General features: G+C 34.7%; 1 protein-coding gene and 1 pseudogene across 1 annotated transcript in view; one reads left to right on the top strand and one right to left on the bottom strand.

The window, feature by feature from the left end:
- ITGBL1 (integrin subunit beta like 1) overlaps positions 1–21595 on the top strand; it is a 189742-nt gene that overhangs the window by 69734 nt on the left and 98413 nt on the right. Inside the window, exons 3-6 of the mRNA XM_019754218.3 lie at positions 2411–2557; positions 12418–12540; positions 16290–16430; positions 20767–20907. Coding sequence (XP_019609777.1) covers positions 2411–2557; positions 12418–12540; positions 16290–16430; positions 20767–20907 — 552 coding nt within the window. The remainder of the gene's footprint in view (positions 1–2410; positions 2558–12417; positions 12541–16289; positions 16431–20766; positions 20908–21595) is intronic.
- LOC148755115 (U2 spliceosomal RNA) lies at positions 4099–4207 on the bottom strand (annotated as a pseudogene).

Genomic DNA, 21595 nt, shown 5'->3' with positions numbered 1-21595 from the left:
AATAGTCTGAAGATGAGTTTCCTTTTAAAAAATTATATATTTATCTCCAAATAAGATTGTACATGCTATTACTTGATAATTTTTGATAGTAAAAAAAAGTCAATGCATTTTCTGAAATGGGGGAAAGTAAACCAAGGAGGCCTTTACTAGGCATAAGGCTTAGAAACAATTATAAAAGCCTGGTTCTACACTGGCTATTGCCTTTGCATATGATCAGATGATAAAGGCAAACACATTACCTGAACAGCATTGGTCTAAGTATCTACCTAGGATGTTAATACAAGTTATGAGGAAGAGGGACCCCTAGTGAAAAAAATAACTGTGCATTCTGAGCCTGATAAAGTTGAATGGCTTTTTAAAAATTTTTTTATGACAGAGACTCTAAGGGGCTTCAGTGTGCTAATATATATCATGGCACACTGAAAGAGGAATATAGGTGGACACCTGCCTGTTTGTTTTACTATAAAACCTTTTATGGAAAGAGTTTCTGAAACTGGGTTTCCATGGACTAACAGGGATGTAAGCACCTTAGAATATTACTTCTACTGATGTTTCATTGAGTTAGTTTGGGGTAGCTCTATCCCTATCATCTATATATTTTCCTTACTTCCCCTTATTTAGAAAATCTTACTCTTTTAAAAATCTATAACCTTTCACCCACACACCCTTACCCATCTCTGTTATATATCCCTTAAGTTATAGTCTAAGATGCCTCATTCAATATAAAGCAAATGTTGAGTATTTTGTTATTCCAGATTCAGAAAATTTCTACTACCATATTCCTTTATCTTCTAAATCATTTCTATTATCTCTGCTGTTGACATGAAGCCTTTTCATGGGGAAGAATCATAAGAAATAACTGATATACAACTTATAAACGGGGCAATTTTATGTGGTTCAATCTAATACACTAACATTATTAAAGGAGTCATTACAGTTACCAAGACACTTCATTTACCAAAGAGGCTTAGCCACTTCAAGAATTTGGCATTATCCTTTTATAAATAGACTGGATGGTTGGCAGGAGAGATGGCTTATGCTTGTAAGTGATACCAAGCTGGCCGAGATTAGCATTATCATGTAGGGCCAGACAGGAATGCAAAATGATACAATCAGTTTGATGGAGTAATGTGCACTGGATGAAGTGAATTGTAATTAGGGTGCATACAAGGTTTCGTTTGTGAAATAGAATAATTAATTTGAAAAATGCAATGGAATAGAAACATTTACATGGACTGGGCCGATGCTGAGTAGTTTTAAAGTCATAGCCAATCAATCACAGATTCAGGCTCTGCTGAACATGCCCAAAAGGGGTTGCCTCTGAGCCATTCATTCTGATCGACTATCTGGACCTCATCATGTGGATTTTGGCTGCCACGCTGAATGACTGTTGGCACCAGATCAATGATTCTATTTTATTTGGTCTATGAATTTCAGGCATTAAGACAAAGTATTATTATCTTGAGTAATATAAGAATACTCTTCATTCAAACTCCCCTTACCTTTCAAGGCCCAATTAAAAGTCAAAGAAGTCCAGAAAGTCTCTCCCTTCTTATTTCTGTAGGTCATCGACTATGTTAATACAAGGTCTAACCTTAATACAAGGTCTGACAAACAATCCTCTTTGTATATCAGCCTCAACTTTGCTGTTGTAAATTCTTCAAGGACGAAGACCAAGGATTGTACATGTTTTACACTTTGGTCAGACTAACATGTAGTCAATAAAATATTAGTAGGCTTCAGCAAGCAAGAGTTAATCAAGTTATGATCACAATAAAAACAGCAAAATGTTGATTTGAGAAAACGAAAGGCTGAGAAATTTCTGTGCAGGTAGATGAATGTGGGCCCTATCCTTTTGATTCTTGAACCAAATGTCCTTATTGAGAAACAAGATATATACCTATTTTTCACATCTATCTTATCCAAGACGGTATGTAATATATCTATACAATTTTATTACATGTTAAATTCAAATAAATATAAAGCCAAAGTTTAGTTTAGTGGAGTTTCACATAAGGTTTCTTACAGTTTGTAGTTTTATGTGTTACAAAATGTACTTAAATGGAAATAATTTTTACTAGGCTTTTGTCTCTGAAATGTGAAGGTGCTAGCTAGATTTGTTTATTCTATGCTAAATTTTCTGATATGGTTTATTAGACTTCTGGTTTATCATCTGTCTCTATAAATTAAAGTTTTAGCATGATTTATCAAAGTTGATTATTAAAATAAAATTCACACACTCCATTATACTGTACATAATAGAGTTACCCCTCAGTCACTGTAATATCTATATGTGTTTTAATTTATTATAGCTGATCTTGTACTAACATTACCCTTAAGATTTTTAGGTACAATAATGATTTCCTTTGGAAAACAATTTTAGTCTAACTGGATGTTGTTAAATCCTCAGGCCATGGCAAGTGTGACTGTGGAAAGTGCAAATGTGACAAAGGATGGTCTGGGGACGCTTGCCAGTATCCAACTAACTGTGACCTGACAAAGAAAAAAAGTAACCAAATGTGTAAGAATTCTCAAGATATCATCTGCTCTAATGCAGGTAAGAATTCTATCCTATGGAAATTCATAAGTGAAATAATCAAATTTTGTTTTTTAGTGGAAGTATGTAGGCACTGAGAAATATTATCCATCTGAGTGAGACTGCATTTGAGTATATTTTTGAGAAATGAAATTCAGATAAATCAATAGAAAAAAAATGTCATCTTGCTGAGAATGGCAAGTTTGATATTCTCCAGCTGTTTCAAATATCTCTTTCAAGTAGGATATTCATTGGAAACAACACTCTGATAACATTTTATGTAAATTGTGAGTCATGATTTTGAATACTGAATTAAATCTTTTAAAAATGATTTATATGAAGTGACTTAATTATTTTCTGTTACAGATCAAGAGTGCTTTGAATTTATACCTTAGCCTCAAATAGAACCAAACCTTTTTCAATTTGATAGATGTTTCAGAAGCAATGGATGTGAAACTCATTGAAGAATATAGTGACAGCAAGATTCTTTGACCAACATATTTTCATATCTCATAGAAATCATTGAACAATATTTCTTAAAAATTTACAAAGAAACTATTAAAATTCATTACCAAAACCATATTAAAAAAACAGACAAAAAACAACTACAGTTTCAGTTTCAATGGTTTTTAGCAAGTGTTACTATAATTACTTTTTTAAATTAAATTTATTGGGGTGACTGGTTAATAAAATTATATAGGTTTCAAGTGTACAATTCTATAATATATCATCTATATACTGCATTGTATGTTCACCACCCAAAGTCAAATCTCCTTCTGTCACCATATATTTGATCCTTTTTACTCTTTTTAACCCTCATCCCTTACCCTATGGTATCATTAAATTGTTGTCTGTGTCTATGAGTTTTCGTTCGTTTTTCTTGTTTATTGCTTTCAGTTTTATATTCAACATATCAGTGAAATCATATGGTTCTCGATTTTTTCTGTCTGACTTATTTCACTTAGCATGATAATCTCAAGATCCATCCATGTTGTTGCAAACAGCAGTATTTCATCTTTTCTTATGGCAGAGTAGTATTCCATTGTATGTATGTACCACATCTTCTTTATCTAGTTATCTAAGGACACTGCAGTTGCTTCCACCTCTTGGCCACTATGAATAATGCAACAATGAACATAGGGGTACATACATCTTTACAGATAAGTGTTTCCAGATTTTTTTGGCAGATACCCAGAAGAGGGATTGCTGGGTTTTATGTTAATTCTATTCTTAATATTTTGAGGAACCTCCATACTGTTTTCCACAGGGGCTGTACCAATTTGCATTCCCACCAGCAGTGTATGAAGGTTCCTTTTTCTCCACAGTCTCTTCAACACTTATTATTACTTGAATTGTTAATAACAGCCATTCTAACAGGTGTAAGGTATTGTCTCATTGTGGTTTTGATTCTCATAGCTAGTGAAGTTGAGCATCTTTTCCTATGTCTGTTGGCCGTTTGTATGTCTTCTTGGGAGAAGTGTCAGTTCAGGTTCTTTGCCCACTTTTGAATTGTATTCTTTTTGTTGTTGTTGTTAAATTGTATACTTTTTTTTTAAATATACAGAGGGTGCCAAAAGTGTATACACATTTTAAGAAAGGCAAAAACTGTATTAAAATTGTAATACTCAATATATACCACACTTGATCTTAGCCAAAAGACCGAGAAGCGATCAATATATACCAATAACAAAAGATGAATACAAGTCATGTTTGACTTCAGCAATTACAAGAGGTGCCAAAGTGGTTACCATCAGTGTAATTTTAATACAGTTTTTTTTTTCTTTTTTAAAATGTGCATACATTTTTATTTGCACCCTCTGTGTTTTGGATATTAGCCTGTTATCAGAGGTGTTGTTGGCAAATATTTCTTCTATTCGGTTGATTGCCTTTTTGTCTTGTTGATGGTTTCTTTGCTGGGCAGAAGGTTTTTAGTTTGATGTAATTCCATTCGTTTTTGCTTTTACTTCCCTTGTCTTTGAGGTTAAATTCATAAAATCTTCTCTAAATCCAAGATCCATAAGTTTAGTACCTATGCTTTCTTCTATGCAATTTATTGTTTCGGGTCTTATATCTAGGTCTTTGATCCATTTTGAGTTAATTTTGGTATGTGATGACAGACAGTAGTCTAGTTTCATTCTTTTGCACATGGATTTCCAATTTTCCCAGCACTATTTATTGAATAGGCTTTCTTTTCTCCATTGTATGTTTTTGGCTTCTTTGTCAAAAATTATCTGCCCATATATATATGTGGCTTTATTTCTGGATTCTCAATTCTGTTCCATTGGTCTGTGTGTTTGTTTTTCTGCCAATACCGTGGTGTTTTGATTATAGTTGCTTTGTAGTATAAATTGAAGTCGGGGAGTGTGATACCTCCAGCTTTGTTCTTTTTTCTCAGAATTGTTTTGGCTATTCAAGATCTTTTGTAATTCCATACAAATCTGATGATTTTTTGTTCTATTTCTTGAAAAAACGCTATTGGGATTTTGATGGGGATTGCATTACACCTGTATATTACTTTGGATAATATGGCCATTTTAACTATTTTGATTCTTCCAATCCATAAACACGGAATAACTTTCCATTTCTTTGTGTCTTGTTCAGTTTCTTTTATTAATATCTTGTTTTCAGTGGATAGGTCCTTCACATCCTTTGTTCAGTTGATTCCTAGGTATTTTATTTGTTTATTTACTTATTGCAATTGCAAAAGGAAACTTTTTTTTCCATTTCTTTTTCTGAAATTTCATTGGTACTATATTGGAACACAAGGTTTTTGTACATTGATCTTGTATATATTGTTTGTAATAGATTTTTTTTTTTTTGGAGTCTTTAAGGTTTTCTATATAAAGAATCATGTCATCTGCAAAAAGTGACAATTTGACTTCTTCATTCTTCATTTGGATGCCCTTTATTTCTTTCTCTTGCCTGATGCTCCGGCTAGGATTTCCAATACTATGTTTAATAATGGTGGTGAAAGAGGTCATCTTTGTCATGTGTAGCCTCCAAATCAGCTTTTCTCAATCCTGGTTGAACTTGTGAATACTCCTATCCCAAACCAGAAGCTATGATGCAATTGTCTTGGAGTGTGATTTGGACTACAGTGAGTTACTAAAGGTCTCTGTGTAATTCATACACAGATCTGAGGTGGTTAGCCATTGCTCTTCCTGCTAAAAGCAAAGATTTGACTACATGAACAAATATCTTCCTTCCTGGAGCTCGGTTTGTTGGTAGAGCCCTTTAATCCAAGCAGAGCTAAGACCTTTCCACAGTCTTTGATTGTGATCAATTTCTCTGTGTAGATTAAGTGTGGTGAGGTTTTTTTGCCTGTAGGAATCAAGGCCATACCCAAAGGAAGGTGTGAGTGGACCACTGGGGGGCCATGACAAATGGACTTAGCAGTCAGGCCACTTTCTATGTTTGTTGATATTCTCTTCACTTCTCTCCAGAACTTTAGTCTTTTCTTTCCTTTCAGTAGGATTTCTCTACTTCAGTTTATAACACCCACCCCTCCAAACACACACACACACACACACACACACACACACACACACAGCCTCTTTCATTTTGAAAACTTCATGCTTTACAAATTTCTTTCAATAATAAAACTTGAATTCTGTGTTGTTCCTTTGTTGTCTATTATTACATTTATTTATTTATTGGTTTCATTTTTAAATTATTATAAATCCAGGCTATTATTTTTTTCTTTTACATAATATTAAGTTGGTGCAAAAATAATTGTGGTTTTTGCAATTATTTTTAACCTTTTAAACTGCAATTACTTTTGCACCAACCTAATACATTATAACAAAGAGGAGTTAGCTTAGGTATCCAATGATGTTTCCACATTAAGAAATATAAATATATGACATACTACATTAACATATCTTAAAGAAGAAAATTTACAGAACTGTTTTAATAGATAAAAACATTTAAATACAAAACATATTTTTCAAATATCTGTACCTCTATCTTTTTTCTTTTAACATTGATACAACACTTTTATGAAATCTACCATCTATATTCCAGTTTTATCAATTGACCCAACAATTTCCCTTATATCTTCACATCCTCTGTATAGGATCCAGTGCAGTGGCCGTGTTATAATTAGTGTCACCTCTCTTTAGCCCCCTTTAATCTGGACCATTTCCACAGATGATGGCATTATAGACTTGGCAATTTTGAAGAAAATTGTCCCCAACTATTTTTCAAAATACAATTTACCTCATTTTGGGTGTCTGATAGGCCTTCATGATTAGATTCATGTCACACATCCTTTGCTAAAATACTTGATAGATAATTTTGTTTTCTCAGGATGTGTCATCTGGAAGTACATGATACCCATCTGCTCTCACTTCTGAGGTTAATATTGATCACCTGGTCAAGGTGTTGTCTGATTTCTCAGCTCTATAATGACTGAGTTTACCATTGTAACAAATGAGCAAGTATGTGGGGGAAATACTTCAAAATCATAAAATACTCCAATTATCATGAAAATTACCCCAGATTTACCATCATGGATAACTCTAACCTGATCCAGTGTTTACAGTGATGATTGGAAAATGATGATATCCAAATTCCAACATTCCCTCCATGTGTACCACGTGGTGCTCAATATTCTACCACATGAGTCTTCTCTCTTCTACCAATTATTTGATATTTCATTGGTTTAGTGATTTATTATCACACTAGGATGACAATTCCTATTATTTCAATGATTTATTATTCATTATTGTACTTAATTATTCTGGTGCTCAGATTTTCCCAGATTAGACTATTAGAGCCCCTTCAAACCGGCTTTTCTAACCTACTGACGTGCCCTCATTATTTGTTTTAACAGTTCTTTACTTTCTGGCATAACAAAATACTTCAGAGTCATATAGCTCCTGCCCTGCAACAGCTTTGGAATTAATCATTTCTCCAAAGAACCTGGTTCCATTTAGTGAAGAACAGTAGTAGAATAAAAATTGTGACATTAGGGATGCTGGCTTCTACTTTGTATATTTGTTTTTTGGATCATTTTGCAAACAGGCTAGTAAACATATGCATACACACACACACACACACACACACACAAAGGCATATACATACATGTACATATATATGTATACACACACACACATAAGTGTATTTTAAAATCAAGAAATCGTACCAATACATTCAACTCCAATCCATCCCTACAAGGTTATTTTCTGTTTTTCTCCTTCCACATTTGCAAGTCTCATCTTCCACAGTCAGAACTCTACTCTGGCTCCCAACATCAATATATTTACTCATTTGCTCTATCCTATACTACATATAAAGTTTATTTTAGAATCGCTTAGTACACACCACTATACAAAAAAAAAAATCTCAGGATTTGCAATCCACCCCCTCTTTCAACTTTACCCCACCCCAAAATGATCAAGACTGGGTCATATAGTCAAATGCCATATTCATAAGTTACTTGAATTTCTTTCTTTTTTCCCCCCTTTAGTATAGTTATAGTACTTGTTTGAAATATAATTGAGCTTATTTATTTCAGACTGCTTTTAGTTTTAGGTTTTCTTTTCCTTATCCTCATAGATTTCATTTTATTTTATAATATATAGAACGTTAACATGCTTCCAAATTCAAAACTTTACAAAAAAGCTTACTCAGTGAATCATTATTCTCTTCTTTAAACCTTCATCCTGCTTCCCCTCATAACCTTATAGATAACCAACTTTACTGCTTTCTGCTTTACCTCTGTCTGTTTTTATATTTGGTAAAGATAAACAGATAGATAGATGTATGTTATTATGTTTCACTTTTTCATTTTTTTTCCCATGTAAAAGGTATCCTGCTATAAGTGCTCTTTTGCACTCTGCCTTTCCCACTCAACATTATTTTCTGGAATTCACTCCATATCAGTACAAAGAAACCTCATTCGTTTTTCAAATGCGTAGGGATCAGTTCTACACAGGTGACGTAACTTATTCCATCAGTCTCCTACGCTTGGGCATTTAGGCAGTTTCCTGTATTTTGAAATTACAAATATTAATGCATGAATGAACTGGTGCATATGTATTTTCACATTTTTGGAGGTATATCTTCAGGGTAAATTACTAGGAGTGAGATTGCTGGGCCAAAAGTTAAATTCATGCTCAGTAGCACATTTAATCTTTTCTTTATCTCTTACTCTCCTCTCAATATCTAAGCCTTTCTTTTTTATTATTATTATTATTTTTAACAAATAGTACCATTTGTGACAACATGAATGGATCTTGAGATTGCAATGCTAAGCGAAATAAGTCAGACAGAAAAAGTCAAGGACCATCTGATTTCACTGATATGTGGGATATAAAAGTAAAAACAACAAATCTAAGCCTTTCAAGTGTACCTTGACAGGCTCATTCTCACTTGTCTTTCTTTTAATGTCTGTTTCTACCAGCCTAGTTCAGAACCACTCCCCCCAAATTGCATTAGTTTATGAGTTCTCTCTATTAATCTTTCCACTTCATACCACAGTGTGGTTTGTTGGAAGCAGCTTGGAGCAGAAGGAGAAGAGGCGGTAAATGGAGTGGGGCATAAGACTAAAGGGCAGCCTAAGGTAGAGCTGAGGGACAAAGGGTTCCAGAAGCTGACTCTCTGGTGGCCCAGAAAGGCAAGGCAGTCTCCAGACTGAAGTGAGTCTTGACACTGTTGCACAAGGGCATAGGCGAATGTTCAAGACAGGGAAATAATCCTAGAAAGAGAAAGCTATATTAGTAAGAATGAAAAGTCAGAGCTAAAATAATCTAGCAGAAAGCGGAAGACCAATCCTAGAGACTAAGTTAACTGGCAACCAAGAAAGAGAAACAGTATGACATAGCATGAACACAGGAGTCTGGCACTTTTGCCTGGGCTTCCATATGCCATATCTTGGAGCCCTGATTGTGAATTCTACTTGGAGGGTGAGACAGGAAGTCTCTGAGCTGTTGTAAACTTCCCACATCAGTCTGCCTGCGGGAGATGTCAGTGAGAAGTTGTAGAATTCAGAGACAAAGACTGTTCCTCCCAATCTTTCCTGAAAACGACTACTACATACACAGTCCTAAACATATTACATGTTGCTACCAAACCATGGAAGCTTCAGGTATTCCAACAGTTAAATTCTAAAATTCTTAACCAATAGTCTTGATCCTCTACTAGCTATCTTCAACCTACCCTTTTCTCCAAATTCAAGCCCGATGTTTTACTATTCTTTAATTCTGCCTCCTTATTCCTTAGCTCAGGCTCTTTCCTCAACATTACAAGTCTTTTCCCCATCTCTACTTGTTGAAATTCTAGCCATGAGTCTAGTGCCAACTCCAGAACTTACTACTTTACTGTGCCTTTCCTCTTTTACAGAGCCAGAATAAGATTCACATTTATACTTTCTATAAAGCATTTGTCACAAATCTATTGCAAATGCCTTTGCATCATCTCGGTATATACATACATGAAAATTATCAATCATCTAACTCTTTCTTCCTGGTTTATGATTCACTTAGTTTTAATTTTATTCATCTTACTGCCTTCTATAGCCCTTACCACATTGCCAATTATATAACAGGCAACAAGAAAATTTAATGGTTATGTTGATGGTTGAAAGACAGCATCAATGAATGTGAATGTGAAAATGAAGAGTGATAATTAGAGAAAAACGAGATGAAGCGATATCATGAATTATAGCATTAGATTTGAAATGAACTTTTAAAAACTAAAATTGTTTCTAGAAAATAAAAAACCAAGAAAATGAGGTTTAATAAAAGTAAACCTCATTTACTTCCTTGAGTATTCTCAAAGAAGAAAAATAACAAGCTCAAATTTTGCAAAATCACCATTTATATGTGAATGTGAGAGAAAAGAAAATTAACAGATAATATTAATAGCAAATTGCAAGTGACTGGGGTTTCATGCAGAGGGTATAAAAACAGAGCATTGTGGGGCCCATAAACATAAAGTGAGTCTGGAGAAAATATTTGGGAATATGACTAATACACTAGGCATCTTAATGGGAGAAAAGGAAGAACCCAAATTTTTCTGAAAGCCTACTCTGTACCAGACACAGTAGTGTTTTTAAAAAGATGGTTAGATAATATATTTGTCACTTGGTCCTCACAGCAGCTCTATGAGGTGGTTATTATTTGTAGATAAGGAATTTGAGAATTACAGACAAAAGTAATGACTTCAAAAGGATATAGCTAGTGGGGATTAAAACTGAATTTGGCTACAAGGCTACCTTAATCCTAAATCCATGCTCTTTCCAGTACATCCCAACACAATCTCCAATATCCAGTAGTTCAAGTTAAATATCAATATCATCTTGAGTTCCTCCCCATCCTTTCACCAAGTCATACCCAAACAGTCACCAAGTTCTGTATATTCTTTCTTCTGGAAAAATCCCCAAGTATATGTGCTTCTTTCTAAAATCACTGGCATCTACCTGGTCAGCCTCTATTTTCTTTCCTGCAGACAAATGTCATAACTCATTTTCCCATAACCACTTGTTCCTCATTTCAGTTCATCTTCCATAAGCCAACCGGTAATCTGGTAAAACTGCATAACTGACTCCTTTGCTGAAAATATTTCTGTGGGTTCTCATTATTCTTGGATTACAATTGAAATCTTCAACATGACTATAAGACTTCCAAAAACTGCACCTTTAGTTGCCTTATTCTTTGTATACCACTTTCCACATTATTGTCTGTACTCCAACGATGTTCAATTGTTTTTTTTTTTTTTTTTATTCCTATTTCCTTTTTCACCACAGATCCTTTGCTGTTGTCTCTTGCTGGAAGTGGGCCTCTTCACCATCTCACATTTTTTTGGCTTTTTGTTTGTTTGGTTGGTTGGTTTTCAGTCCTCAGCTTAAGTAAGAGCTACTCCTCCAGTGACCCTATATTTGCCCTCCAGGTCTCAGTTAAATCTCCTTGCTATGTGCTTTTGTGATACTTTATACTTCTCTATTTATTTTATCCCATTGATTTCTACTTGTATAAAACTCTGAGAGGAGAATTTGGCTGAGTTGATCTCCTGTTACATTTCCAGAGTGTAGGATGGTATTTGGTAAGGGGTAAAATCTCAATTAATTTATGTTGATTGCTGTGATGGTCAATTGCAAATTGAAAAGTAAGTATTTAAAAAGGCAGTTTCTCAAAGGGATATTCTACTTCTCAATATCATTTGAATGCTGTTTTACTGTCAGTGAAATAACTCTACGGGGTATAGTCAAATCCTCACACTTAGCTGAGTATGGTATGTGGTAGACCAGATGCCTCTAGTGTTTCAGTATCACCCTGAGCTGCCCTGAGGTTTTGGTGAGGTCCCAGGTCTCTATGCCTAAGAAAACCGACCCTGGTCCCTTGTCATTAGAATATGTGTATCATTTTAACACTGTGGATGTGAAATTATTAGGGGCATCTAAACTTTTCATTTATGCACTTGATAATAAATTCTACAAATATTGATTATATAAACAGTATCCTCAAATATTGTCCAAAGCATTGAATAAATACTGGTGAGGGAGATGAGCAAGGTTACTTTCCTCACAAAGCTTAGAATTTTCTGCTTTAGTTCACTTTAGACCCAGGTGTAATCAGAAGATATTCATTCATGCATTGATTGGTGGATATGTATAAGGCAGCTTTGCACTTAGAAGGTCAAATTTACATTCATGAATCTATTAGAGGTCAATCATAATAGCAGTGCTATAAAATATAATTGCTGTGCAACAATAATCTCAAGAAAGAAAGTCTAGTTATCTCTCTAATCATGCCCACAGAAATACACAATTGGAATATTAAATTGAATTGAACTTTCTATCTCCTTGAAAGAGGTTGAAATTCACTATTAAAATTTATATGAATTTGACAAACCATTTTTGCTTTGTTTTAATGGTTTAGGTACATGCCACTGTGGCAGGTGTAAGTGTGATAATTCAGATGGAAATGGACTCGTTTATGGTAAATTTTGTGAGTGTGATGATAGAGAATGCATAGATGACGAAACAGAAGAAATATGTGGAGGTGGGTATATTAACTTGGAGAAATTAATAAAGTATTGCATTTTTCAACTGTTTCATTATACTTTTATCTTTACAAATGGATGCACTAAGTGTATTATTTAGTCTGAACCTATTTTTATTTGGAAAGTACTTCATATAAGGAGAGTTGGACTAAGCCATTCACAGTAACTCATACTTATTAAATGCAAAATTAGATTGTTGTCAGAGGAGTTCCAGATGTTATGGCAAACAGGCCAAATGCATAGGTCTGAAGTGGTCCTAGTTGGACTCCATCTTCTGTGTTCACCTTAGCTGCTTTTATTGTCTCTTTTCTTCCAATCTTTCAATTGCATGTTTTAATTTCATTCTCTTTCCCTTTCTAAACCATAAGCCTTTAGTCTCATGTCCTATTGAGGATGTTAAGACCAACAGGACATTAGCCTAGAATTTATGACACCCCCCAACACACACACACACACACACACACACACGCACACACCACACACATATAACACTTTTCACGATCTTTTCCAAGTACATCATTACTCAAATCATTTTTTCTGTTGTACCAGTGCTTGCATGCTTGCTAGTGCCAAGCGCTGCAATAAGTACTTTGCATTGATTAGACAACTTACCCAGGGTCATTCCAGCAATTATAGTAGAATTTAGACTCCTGTCTGTCTGACACCAGAGACTGTGGTCCTGACCCCTTATCAGTGCCCTGGTGTGGGAGCTCCATGGGAAGAGCCCCTCCTCACCTATCTGCAAGCCGGTTCCCAGAATTTCCATTTGCAACAGTGACTACTGGCACAGGAGAGGCATGTAGAGAGCAGTGAGAATACCTACACTTTAGGTAAACTCTTCTCTGCTGTTATTAAGTGTTTTAGTCTTGTTTCATCTCCCTATTGATAAGCAATTGCTTATTTTATTTATCTCTGACATGATTCCAGTGCTATCCTGCACGTGGAATAAGTGATTTCAAAAGAGTATTTTCCCTGAAAGAATCAGAGGCAAATGGGTCCAGGAGGAACCAGAAGACCATAGAGAAAGTATCAGTAACATACGACAAGCTGTCCCCTTATTTACAAAAACAAATTTTAGCTTCAATACCTGTGGTCATACAGCTACTCTTATTTTTGGTCTGCTTGGTTCTTTCTGTTTTCCTTGCTGTATAATCCACCATGATATAACAGACACAAAAGCTTTCTTTTTTTAAGCCAGTGACCTAAGCTAGATGCTGCTCAGACAATTCTGCTAAAGGGCTCAGTCCAAAATAATTAGAACAATTAGATAAATCCACCCACAAATATTATGTATTTGTTCTCCTGGTGTTTCATTTCCAATTACTACAGATCAACAAAAGAGGAAGGGAACATGCTTGGGGCCCGGGTGTTCTGAGGCACGCCACTAAAACAAAGTCTATTTGGGTGTGTAAATATAAGCATTTAACCTGAAACAACACAACGGGAAATGTTTAACCCTCAACCTTTCTACTTATTATTTCCGTTTGTTTGAGGCTTAAGCAATTTCATGGTGCAAAGTCTCTGACCACAGATACTAGCACTCTGGTAAACATCCTCTGGGGGTGACATTGACTGGGATTGTACATTTTTCCATCTGTCATTCACAGGAAACCAATCTGTTGAGAGGTGATTCTACAGCCCATCAGTGAAGCAATTCAAAATGAGATTTTCTTGCTCTATCAGTTTACACAAAGCAAAGAATGATGTGTGTTGTCCGGAATGTGTATTGTCCTGAAGCTTATATTTTATCTCAGTTATTCCAACATGTCTTGTTACAATATTTTCATTTAAATGATGAGGATATCTGTTTAATTTTCCATACCTACATACAGGTATAGCTATACATGATTTTTCTTCCCCTTTTCACCTCTATCTCAATGATTTTTTTTTTTTTTTTGTAAAACCCTAATTGAATACTGAATTTTACAAGTATACAAAGAATTTGGGTGTGAAGAATGTAGATTTATGATCATTTCTTACTGTCATGGTAACCCTTACTTAGGTAGCACCTTACCTGAATTTCCTGAAATTACAGAGGAAATAAATTTTGGTTTAAGAAGTTAAAGAAGTCTTTAAAACACTGACTCCTAGAAAAAGCTTTTAGTACATAGTTGTCTTGCTTTCTTCCAGTGTAATCCTCAAGTTCCTGAGGCTTGTGATACAGCACTGGAATGTGCTATTTTGTGCATGTGTACATGTAGAGATATTTTTAAGTTCATCAATAAAATGTATAATTTATACATATATAATAATTATAATGTGTAATTATAAATATAAATGTATAGTTTGACAGCTTTTATATTTGTTTAAGTGAGAAAATTAAAATTAAATTTGCTGTAGAAATGATCACTGCCTATTAGGTTAAGAAGAGGTTTTCTATGAATTTCTCAATTACAGCTCATTTAGATAAAAAACATGGCTTTGTATGCATGGGTTCCTATTTCTTTCTCTGTATCTCATTATAGCATTCTTTCTCTTCATCCCTTGTTCTTTGTCTGTCTCTCTGATGTATGTCTGCTTGAAGGAAGTCTCATCTGGTGGACAGCAGTAGCATAAGAGACCAGAATATTCTATTGTATTTTCCCTTCCTTATGTGAGTTTCACAAGACCCACTGATGCTCTTGCCATTGGCCGGAAATGCCATAGTGTTCAGATAGAAAAACAGCCTCACAACCAGTTTCCATGGACCCTCTGGGATTGTGGCTATAGGAAAAGAGAGAGAGAAGTACAAAGCTAGATGCTGCTTTAGACTTTGATAAAATGTAAATTCCTATAAAACAGAAAGACTAGACTAAAAGACAAAATCTGGTGTGACCCTGATTTTCATCATATTTACAAGAATAAGAACATACGTTCATATATGGGTGGCCTAACTACGAAAAGGGAAAATGTAAGAAGTGATTTTGAGGTAATAGAATTGCCATCTTTTGGGAATTTGTAGAAAGATTGATGCAGATATGTAGATATGGATGTAGGAAGTGATTATGTGACATTCATTACAGATTGCTTGGACATAAGTACAAATGAGTAGCGTACCAGTTTACAGAGAGGTGGGAGATGAAAGAGTGTGGTGGTGTCCAGATACAAAATGATGGGGTGCCCTTATCTATCATTTGTATTTCTTTGACAAATAGGATGGGAATTTGACTGCGAGACCCAGGGTCCATGATATTTTATTGGTTTAATTGAATACTAAACATTGATTTAGCTGAAAACCTCTTTTCCACGTGGCAGGATACAACAGCTTGTGGGACACAGTTGAATGAAAAGGTGAAACGTTTCCTCTGATTTAAGGAATTGTTCAATCATCAATAATGTGCATCCAAGTAAATATGCACCATTGGTTTCTCATTAGTTAATTTCAAATGAAATATTATAATGACTAATTCAAGAAGTGCTCTTAAAGAAAATACTTAAATACTTTTGGGCTTGATATACATTTAACAATGGAAGGTAATAGACTTTCACAGTCTTTCACGGTGTTTCTTTAAAATTCTTCCATTTTAATCAGCTGCCTGGCTAGGACAAGTTACAGGACACTTTGAAACACTTTATGTGTATAATTATGGTAAGTATGGGGACAGATATGATGTTTTGGGGCTAAACTACACAATTGATTATTTTAAGCAATGCATGTGGAGTAGGTATATTATTTCAGAAGACAGAAATGATCACAAAGGGACAGAAAGTTAATTCTGCTTTTAAAGTTGCTTTTTTCCTCACTGTATAAAATTCATTTTGGGTAAAGGCCATGGAAAGTGTTACTGTGGAAACTGTTACTGCGAGGCTGGTTGGCATGGAGATAAATGTGAATTCCAGTGTGATATCACCCCCTGGGAAAGCAAGCGAAGATGCACATCTCCAGATGGCAAAATCTGCAGTAACAGAGGTGTGTCATTCATACTCATTACTACGTAATTGGGAGGAAAACAAAGCTCTTAATTGTTAACAATCCTTTTTCTCTGTATTTCCTTTAGCATCGGAGGAAGTCATCTTTTATAATCATTGAATTTGATGTAAATCAACATTTACTATACCAACAATCTTCTCTTTTTTTTTTTTTTTTTTTATTGAGTAGAAACAGAAAAATAAGAAAGTTGCCATCATTCTTTAAGCTTCACCAAACAAATAGTTAACATAGGGACTGTAATTTTTTTGGCTGCCATCCAGAAATAGCAGAGTACAGCTAAAAGGCAATTCTTGTAGATGTTTTTGTTAAATGTCTCTTGACTAACAGAACCAGCATGAGCATCTAATTATCCAGAGAGAAAAAAAAAAACAACAACTCTCTTGTCTTAATTATGTGTAAATTTAAGGCTTGGATGAAATACAGAATTGATACAGTCATTTAACTTTTATACACAATAATAAAAATGTGGTACTGAATACAATATATACATAAAACTATGTATCAAATAGCCATATGAAATTCAGACTGACCTTAGACATGAATTAAAAAAAACATTACCGTTACTCAAATATATATGAATATATATGTATGTGTGTGTATGTATATATATATATATACATACACACACATACATATATGTGTGTGTGTGTGTGTGTGTGTGTGTGTGTGTGTATATATATATATATATATATATATGTATATATTTTAAACACATGACCTCAGATGGGGCAGAAAATGTACCACTTATTATGTCTTCAGACCCTGGAGAGGTAATGACTCTCTACCTCAGATTCATTTCAAAAATTCCACTGGGATAAACCCAGTAAATCCAGATGTAGGAATTAGAACTTGCAATTGGTTTGACTTATAGTGGGGAAGGGAAAGTGTAGGGGAATAGCCACTTTCTCACACCAGTGATAAGATAATGGCACCAGCCTAACGCAGAGTACAGGATTAAAGAATGTGTGCTGGTAGGGCGAGGGGACTTGTGAGAACGGGACAGGAAAAACATGTACCATTTTGTACTTTCAAGTTTGAAGTCTGTGTGGTAGTGCATTAGAAATATTCTTAGGATACTAGATATATAAACGTGGAGTTGTTTTCAGGCTGTACAGGCTTGCAATCCTGAATAGATATTAGCAAAAACTGAGAAAAGATGGATTCACTAAGAAAAGCATACAGACATGAAGAAGATAATGTGACACAACCCTGGACAATGACAAGACTTAAACGATAGACTAGTAATAATAATCCACCAAATCAGATGTCAAATATAATTTAAAGTAAGTAATTGTTGATATTAAATCCAATGGTTTTAAACACTTTGTAAAAAATCCTTGAAAATACTTGTTTTTGTCCCTTTGTCAGCTATTCTTATAGATAAAAGTGAGCCACGCTGTACTGTTCTTTGCCTACCTGATGATAGCTATAAATATGTAGCCCTATTTCCTTCTATAACATTAAAAAAGTGTAGAAAGCTGTAAAATTACTTTTTTCATTTCTATAAATGAATGATGCATTTTAATAAATAATGCTTACGTGTAAAACCTTAACACACAACCAATGTTATCATTTTAAAAATTGATATAGAAGAGCAAAATGTGTCACATTTCTGTACATAGAGAAAAGAAAGAAAAAGTCCTGAACTTGAAAAAAAAAATCATTTAAAACATCCTCTCTTTAATTTATACAGAATCGATCTGACTGTATGTCATACTAATTCATGTTATGTTTTCCTTTAATATATAAGAATATGCTTCTGCTTCAGTTCTTTTACTCAGTAGGGTCAGTTATCGCCATTGTGATGTCAGTGTATGAACCTAGAACTGTGTTACTGTGGAAAATAACCATTGAGGCATTAAAAGAGAGGGGAAAAAAAGGGGAACTGATTGGGCTGTGGATCAGGGCCTGGTTCTGCAGCTGGGATACGTGGGCTCTGAGAGACAGACGTCCTTCAGAAATACACACTACTTGCCACCTCTTCGCAGCTCACTTCCTGCCTTCCTCCTTCCTGGTGCCCAGAGCTTTCTGATTTGGAGATCAGGCAGAGGCAGAATGGGAAGCAGAATGTCAAAATGAGGCTGGTAGCTAGTGAGATTCAGGGGCACATGAAGGCAAGTCAGGGACGGGCACTGCAATGAGTCCTTTTTTCTCAGAAGGTACCACTCTTATCTACCTTGGACCTCTCCTTATCATCACTTCCTAGGAAAGAGACACTAATCTGCACACACCTACCTCATCGTCCATCTTCTGGGGTCAAAAAACCAATGTTGTGGATACAGCTAATCGGTGATAGAATAAATGTCTTTTATTGTCCACTTTGGTTTATTCAGTTTCACACAGGACTCACTTTAACATGCCTGTCCCACCACATCATTTATATTATCATGAAAGCAATGTATATTTATCTTTAAAAATGCAGATAATAAAGTAGAAAGTGATTCATAATCTTACCATATAGATGTAACCCCCTTTTAAATTTTGGTACATGACCTTTCGGTCTGCTTTTATCATTTATTTTTAAAAATTCATCACATGTGTGCTCCCCGACATGTATTTTCTTCTTATTTAATACAAAAATTGAATCATACTGTACATACTCATTTGTAATTTGATTTTTAAAATTTAATCATATATTTTGGGTACCTTTCTATGCTCACAGAGCAAAAACCTAATTTTTGCTGTTAATGGCTGCTTGGTTATCTAAGCTACACATTTCATTAATTCCCCACTGATCGATATTTATGTCACTAGTTGTTGTTCAGTTACATGAATGCCACTATATTTAATATTCCTGAACATGTACTTTTGTGCACTCTCCCTTTCCTTTGGATATACTAATTGAAGTGGACTCTTGTGCTAAATAATAACACATATTTACAAAGTACGTACTGTGAAATTGCCACCCAGAAGGTAGGACAATTTTGTACTCCATACCCTCACCAACTCTTGATCCTAGCAGTCTTTTTCATCTCTACCAATCTGAGATCCAAAATAATTCTAACTCACTATTGTTTTACAGGTCCCCTGCCCCAGCCACAGTAATCATAAACTGAGTGGAAAACATTTTTCATATTTATCTATCATTATTACTTCTCTACAAAATTTCCAATTGGTGCTCATTGCCTTTGTCTATTTTGTTCAAGGCATATTTGTCCTTTAGATATGGATTTCTAAGAATTGTTTATGTTTGCCAAAGGAGCTCTCTGTCTTTTACATACACATGACTACTTATTCCAACTTTTGTCCTTTGTGTGTATGTGTGTGTGTGTGTGTGTGTGTGTGTGCGCGTGCGTGTGTGTTGTTCTTCCAACCAAATTTTAGAGTTTTATATAGTTAAGTCTATTTCTCTTTTTTTTCCTTTCAGTACATTGCTTTGGGGATTTTAAATAAAAAGGATTTATTATATACTTTGTAGTTTTAGTTTATGTCCTTAAATCTTTAATATAACTAGATTTTATTTTGATATGAGGTAAGAAAGGGATTTAACTTTATCTTTCCCTCAAATTACTGGCTGGTTGCCCTAAAGATGATGATTGATAATCCACAAGAAGTAAATATGATCTAAAATTAGGCACTACCCCTATGCGAATCTCCAAAGGACAAAGGTTGTATATCTGCTTAATCTCCAACATCCTCTATAACCTGAGCTCATCTGATCTAGAAAACCTTATTCTTAGATTTCCTTAACATGCACCTTCTGTTTTAGTAATGCAGAACTCCCTAGGATCTGCACGCCCATTCTCACCCTTCTTTGCTTATTCTTGTTTTTTTGACTTTAGTTTGTTCTACCTCCAACTGAACCCTGAACATTTCCACATCTCCCTACATATCCACACCATCTTCCCTAATTGCTTCAGCCCACATTGATTTCCCCTTCCCCAGATTTTATAGTATTTCTCACAGTATACTAGTTTACAAAATGTTAGTATTCATACATTTATTGTTTGCTCATTTTTCTTTCATTAGCTTTCTTTTTGTTGAGTAGATTATAAGCTTCTTGAAGGCAAGGATTTTATCTTACTTTGTTTTAATCATTTTGGTATTATCTTTGAGACAAACCAATATAGCGCTATTTGGACATATTTCACAATCCCATAAAATTATTTGCATAGACAATAACTTTTGTTTATTAAAGAATCTCTACTATCAACTTTAGATGGTGCTTTTCCTGTGTAGAATATTTTTTTCTGAGTACACATACCATATTTTCCAAATCCAAAGCAAGCAACAGATTAAAACAAGCAATATGCAAGAAGCTTTCTTTCATAATTTTTCCTCACTAGACCCATATGAAATTATTTTTCCCCTCTAGGGACTTGTGTATGTGGTGAATGTTCTTGCCATGATGTTGACCCAACTGGAGATTGGGGAGATATTCATGGAGACACCTGTGAGTGTGATGAAAGGGACTGTAAAGCTGTCTACGACAGATATTCTGATGACTTCTGTTCAGGTAAGTGCTCTCCTAATTCCTATTTTTAAATAAAAAAAATAGTCAGTTTCCTCTTTTTAAGATTCCTTCTGATTCTCACAGAACTGTAGAAGAACTGAATGTACATTCTAAAGCACTGGATACCCACAGTGCTGCCATTAGTCACTTGGAAACCTTTACGAGAATTGACACATCGGGCAAGACTAGAGATGATAATGCACTTTTTTTTCTTAAAATTAGTTTAATTCCTCACCAAGGAGAACCATTAGCTCTAGATATCTATCGCTCAACTGAGAATACAAAACTAGCAGACCTGATGACAACGAACAGGATAGGCACCATTATGACAAGCTATATTAATATGTTATAAAACTGAGGATAATACAATTCTCATGGATATTTTAATGCATTCACTCTTTGGTATAATTGATATCCTAAAATTATTCTTTAATTTTGCACAGAGTTAAATATCAATTAGTGGATTCAAAAATTTTATTTCATAAATATTTATGGAGCAGATAGTATTTGCCAGGGTCTGGATTGCAACGGGCCACTGAGTCCAGCAATGAAGGAGACAAACATGATTCTTGACTTTATGAAGCTTACAATCTAAATGCCAAGGGGAACATAGGTCCTGCCAGAATTTTTAATGGGGTAAGGGGAAAAAAATAACAGTCCAATTTATCTGAAAAAGTGTCATTTAACAAAA

Source organism: Rhinolophus sinicus, chromosome 16 (assembly GCF_057876585.1).
Source record: "Rhinolophus sinicus isolate RSI-liver-muscle chromosome 16, RSI-T2T, whole genome shotgun sequence".
Classification (NCBI taxonomy): domain Eukaryota; kingdom Metazoa; phylum Chordata; class Mammalia; order Chiroptera; family Rhinolophidae; genus Rhinolophus; species Rhinolophus sinicus.
The sequence above is the reverse complement of the archived record's forward strand: the minus strand, read 5'-3'. Positions and strand labels throughout refer to the sequence as shown.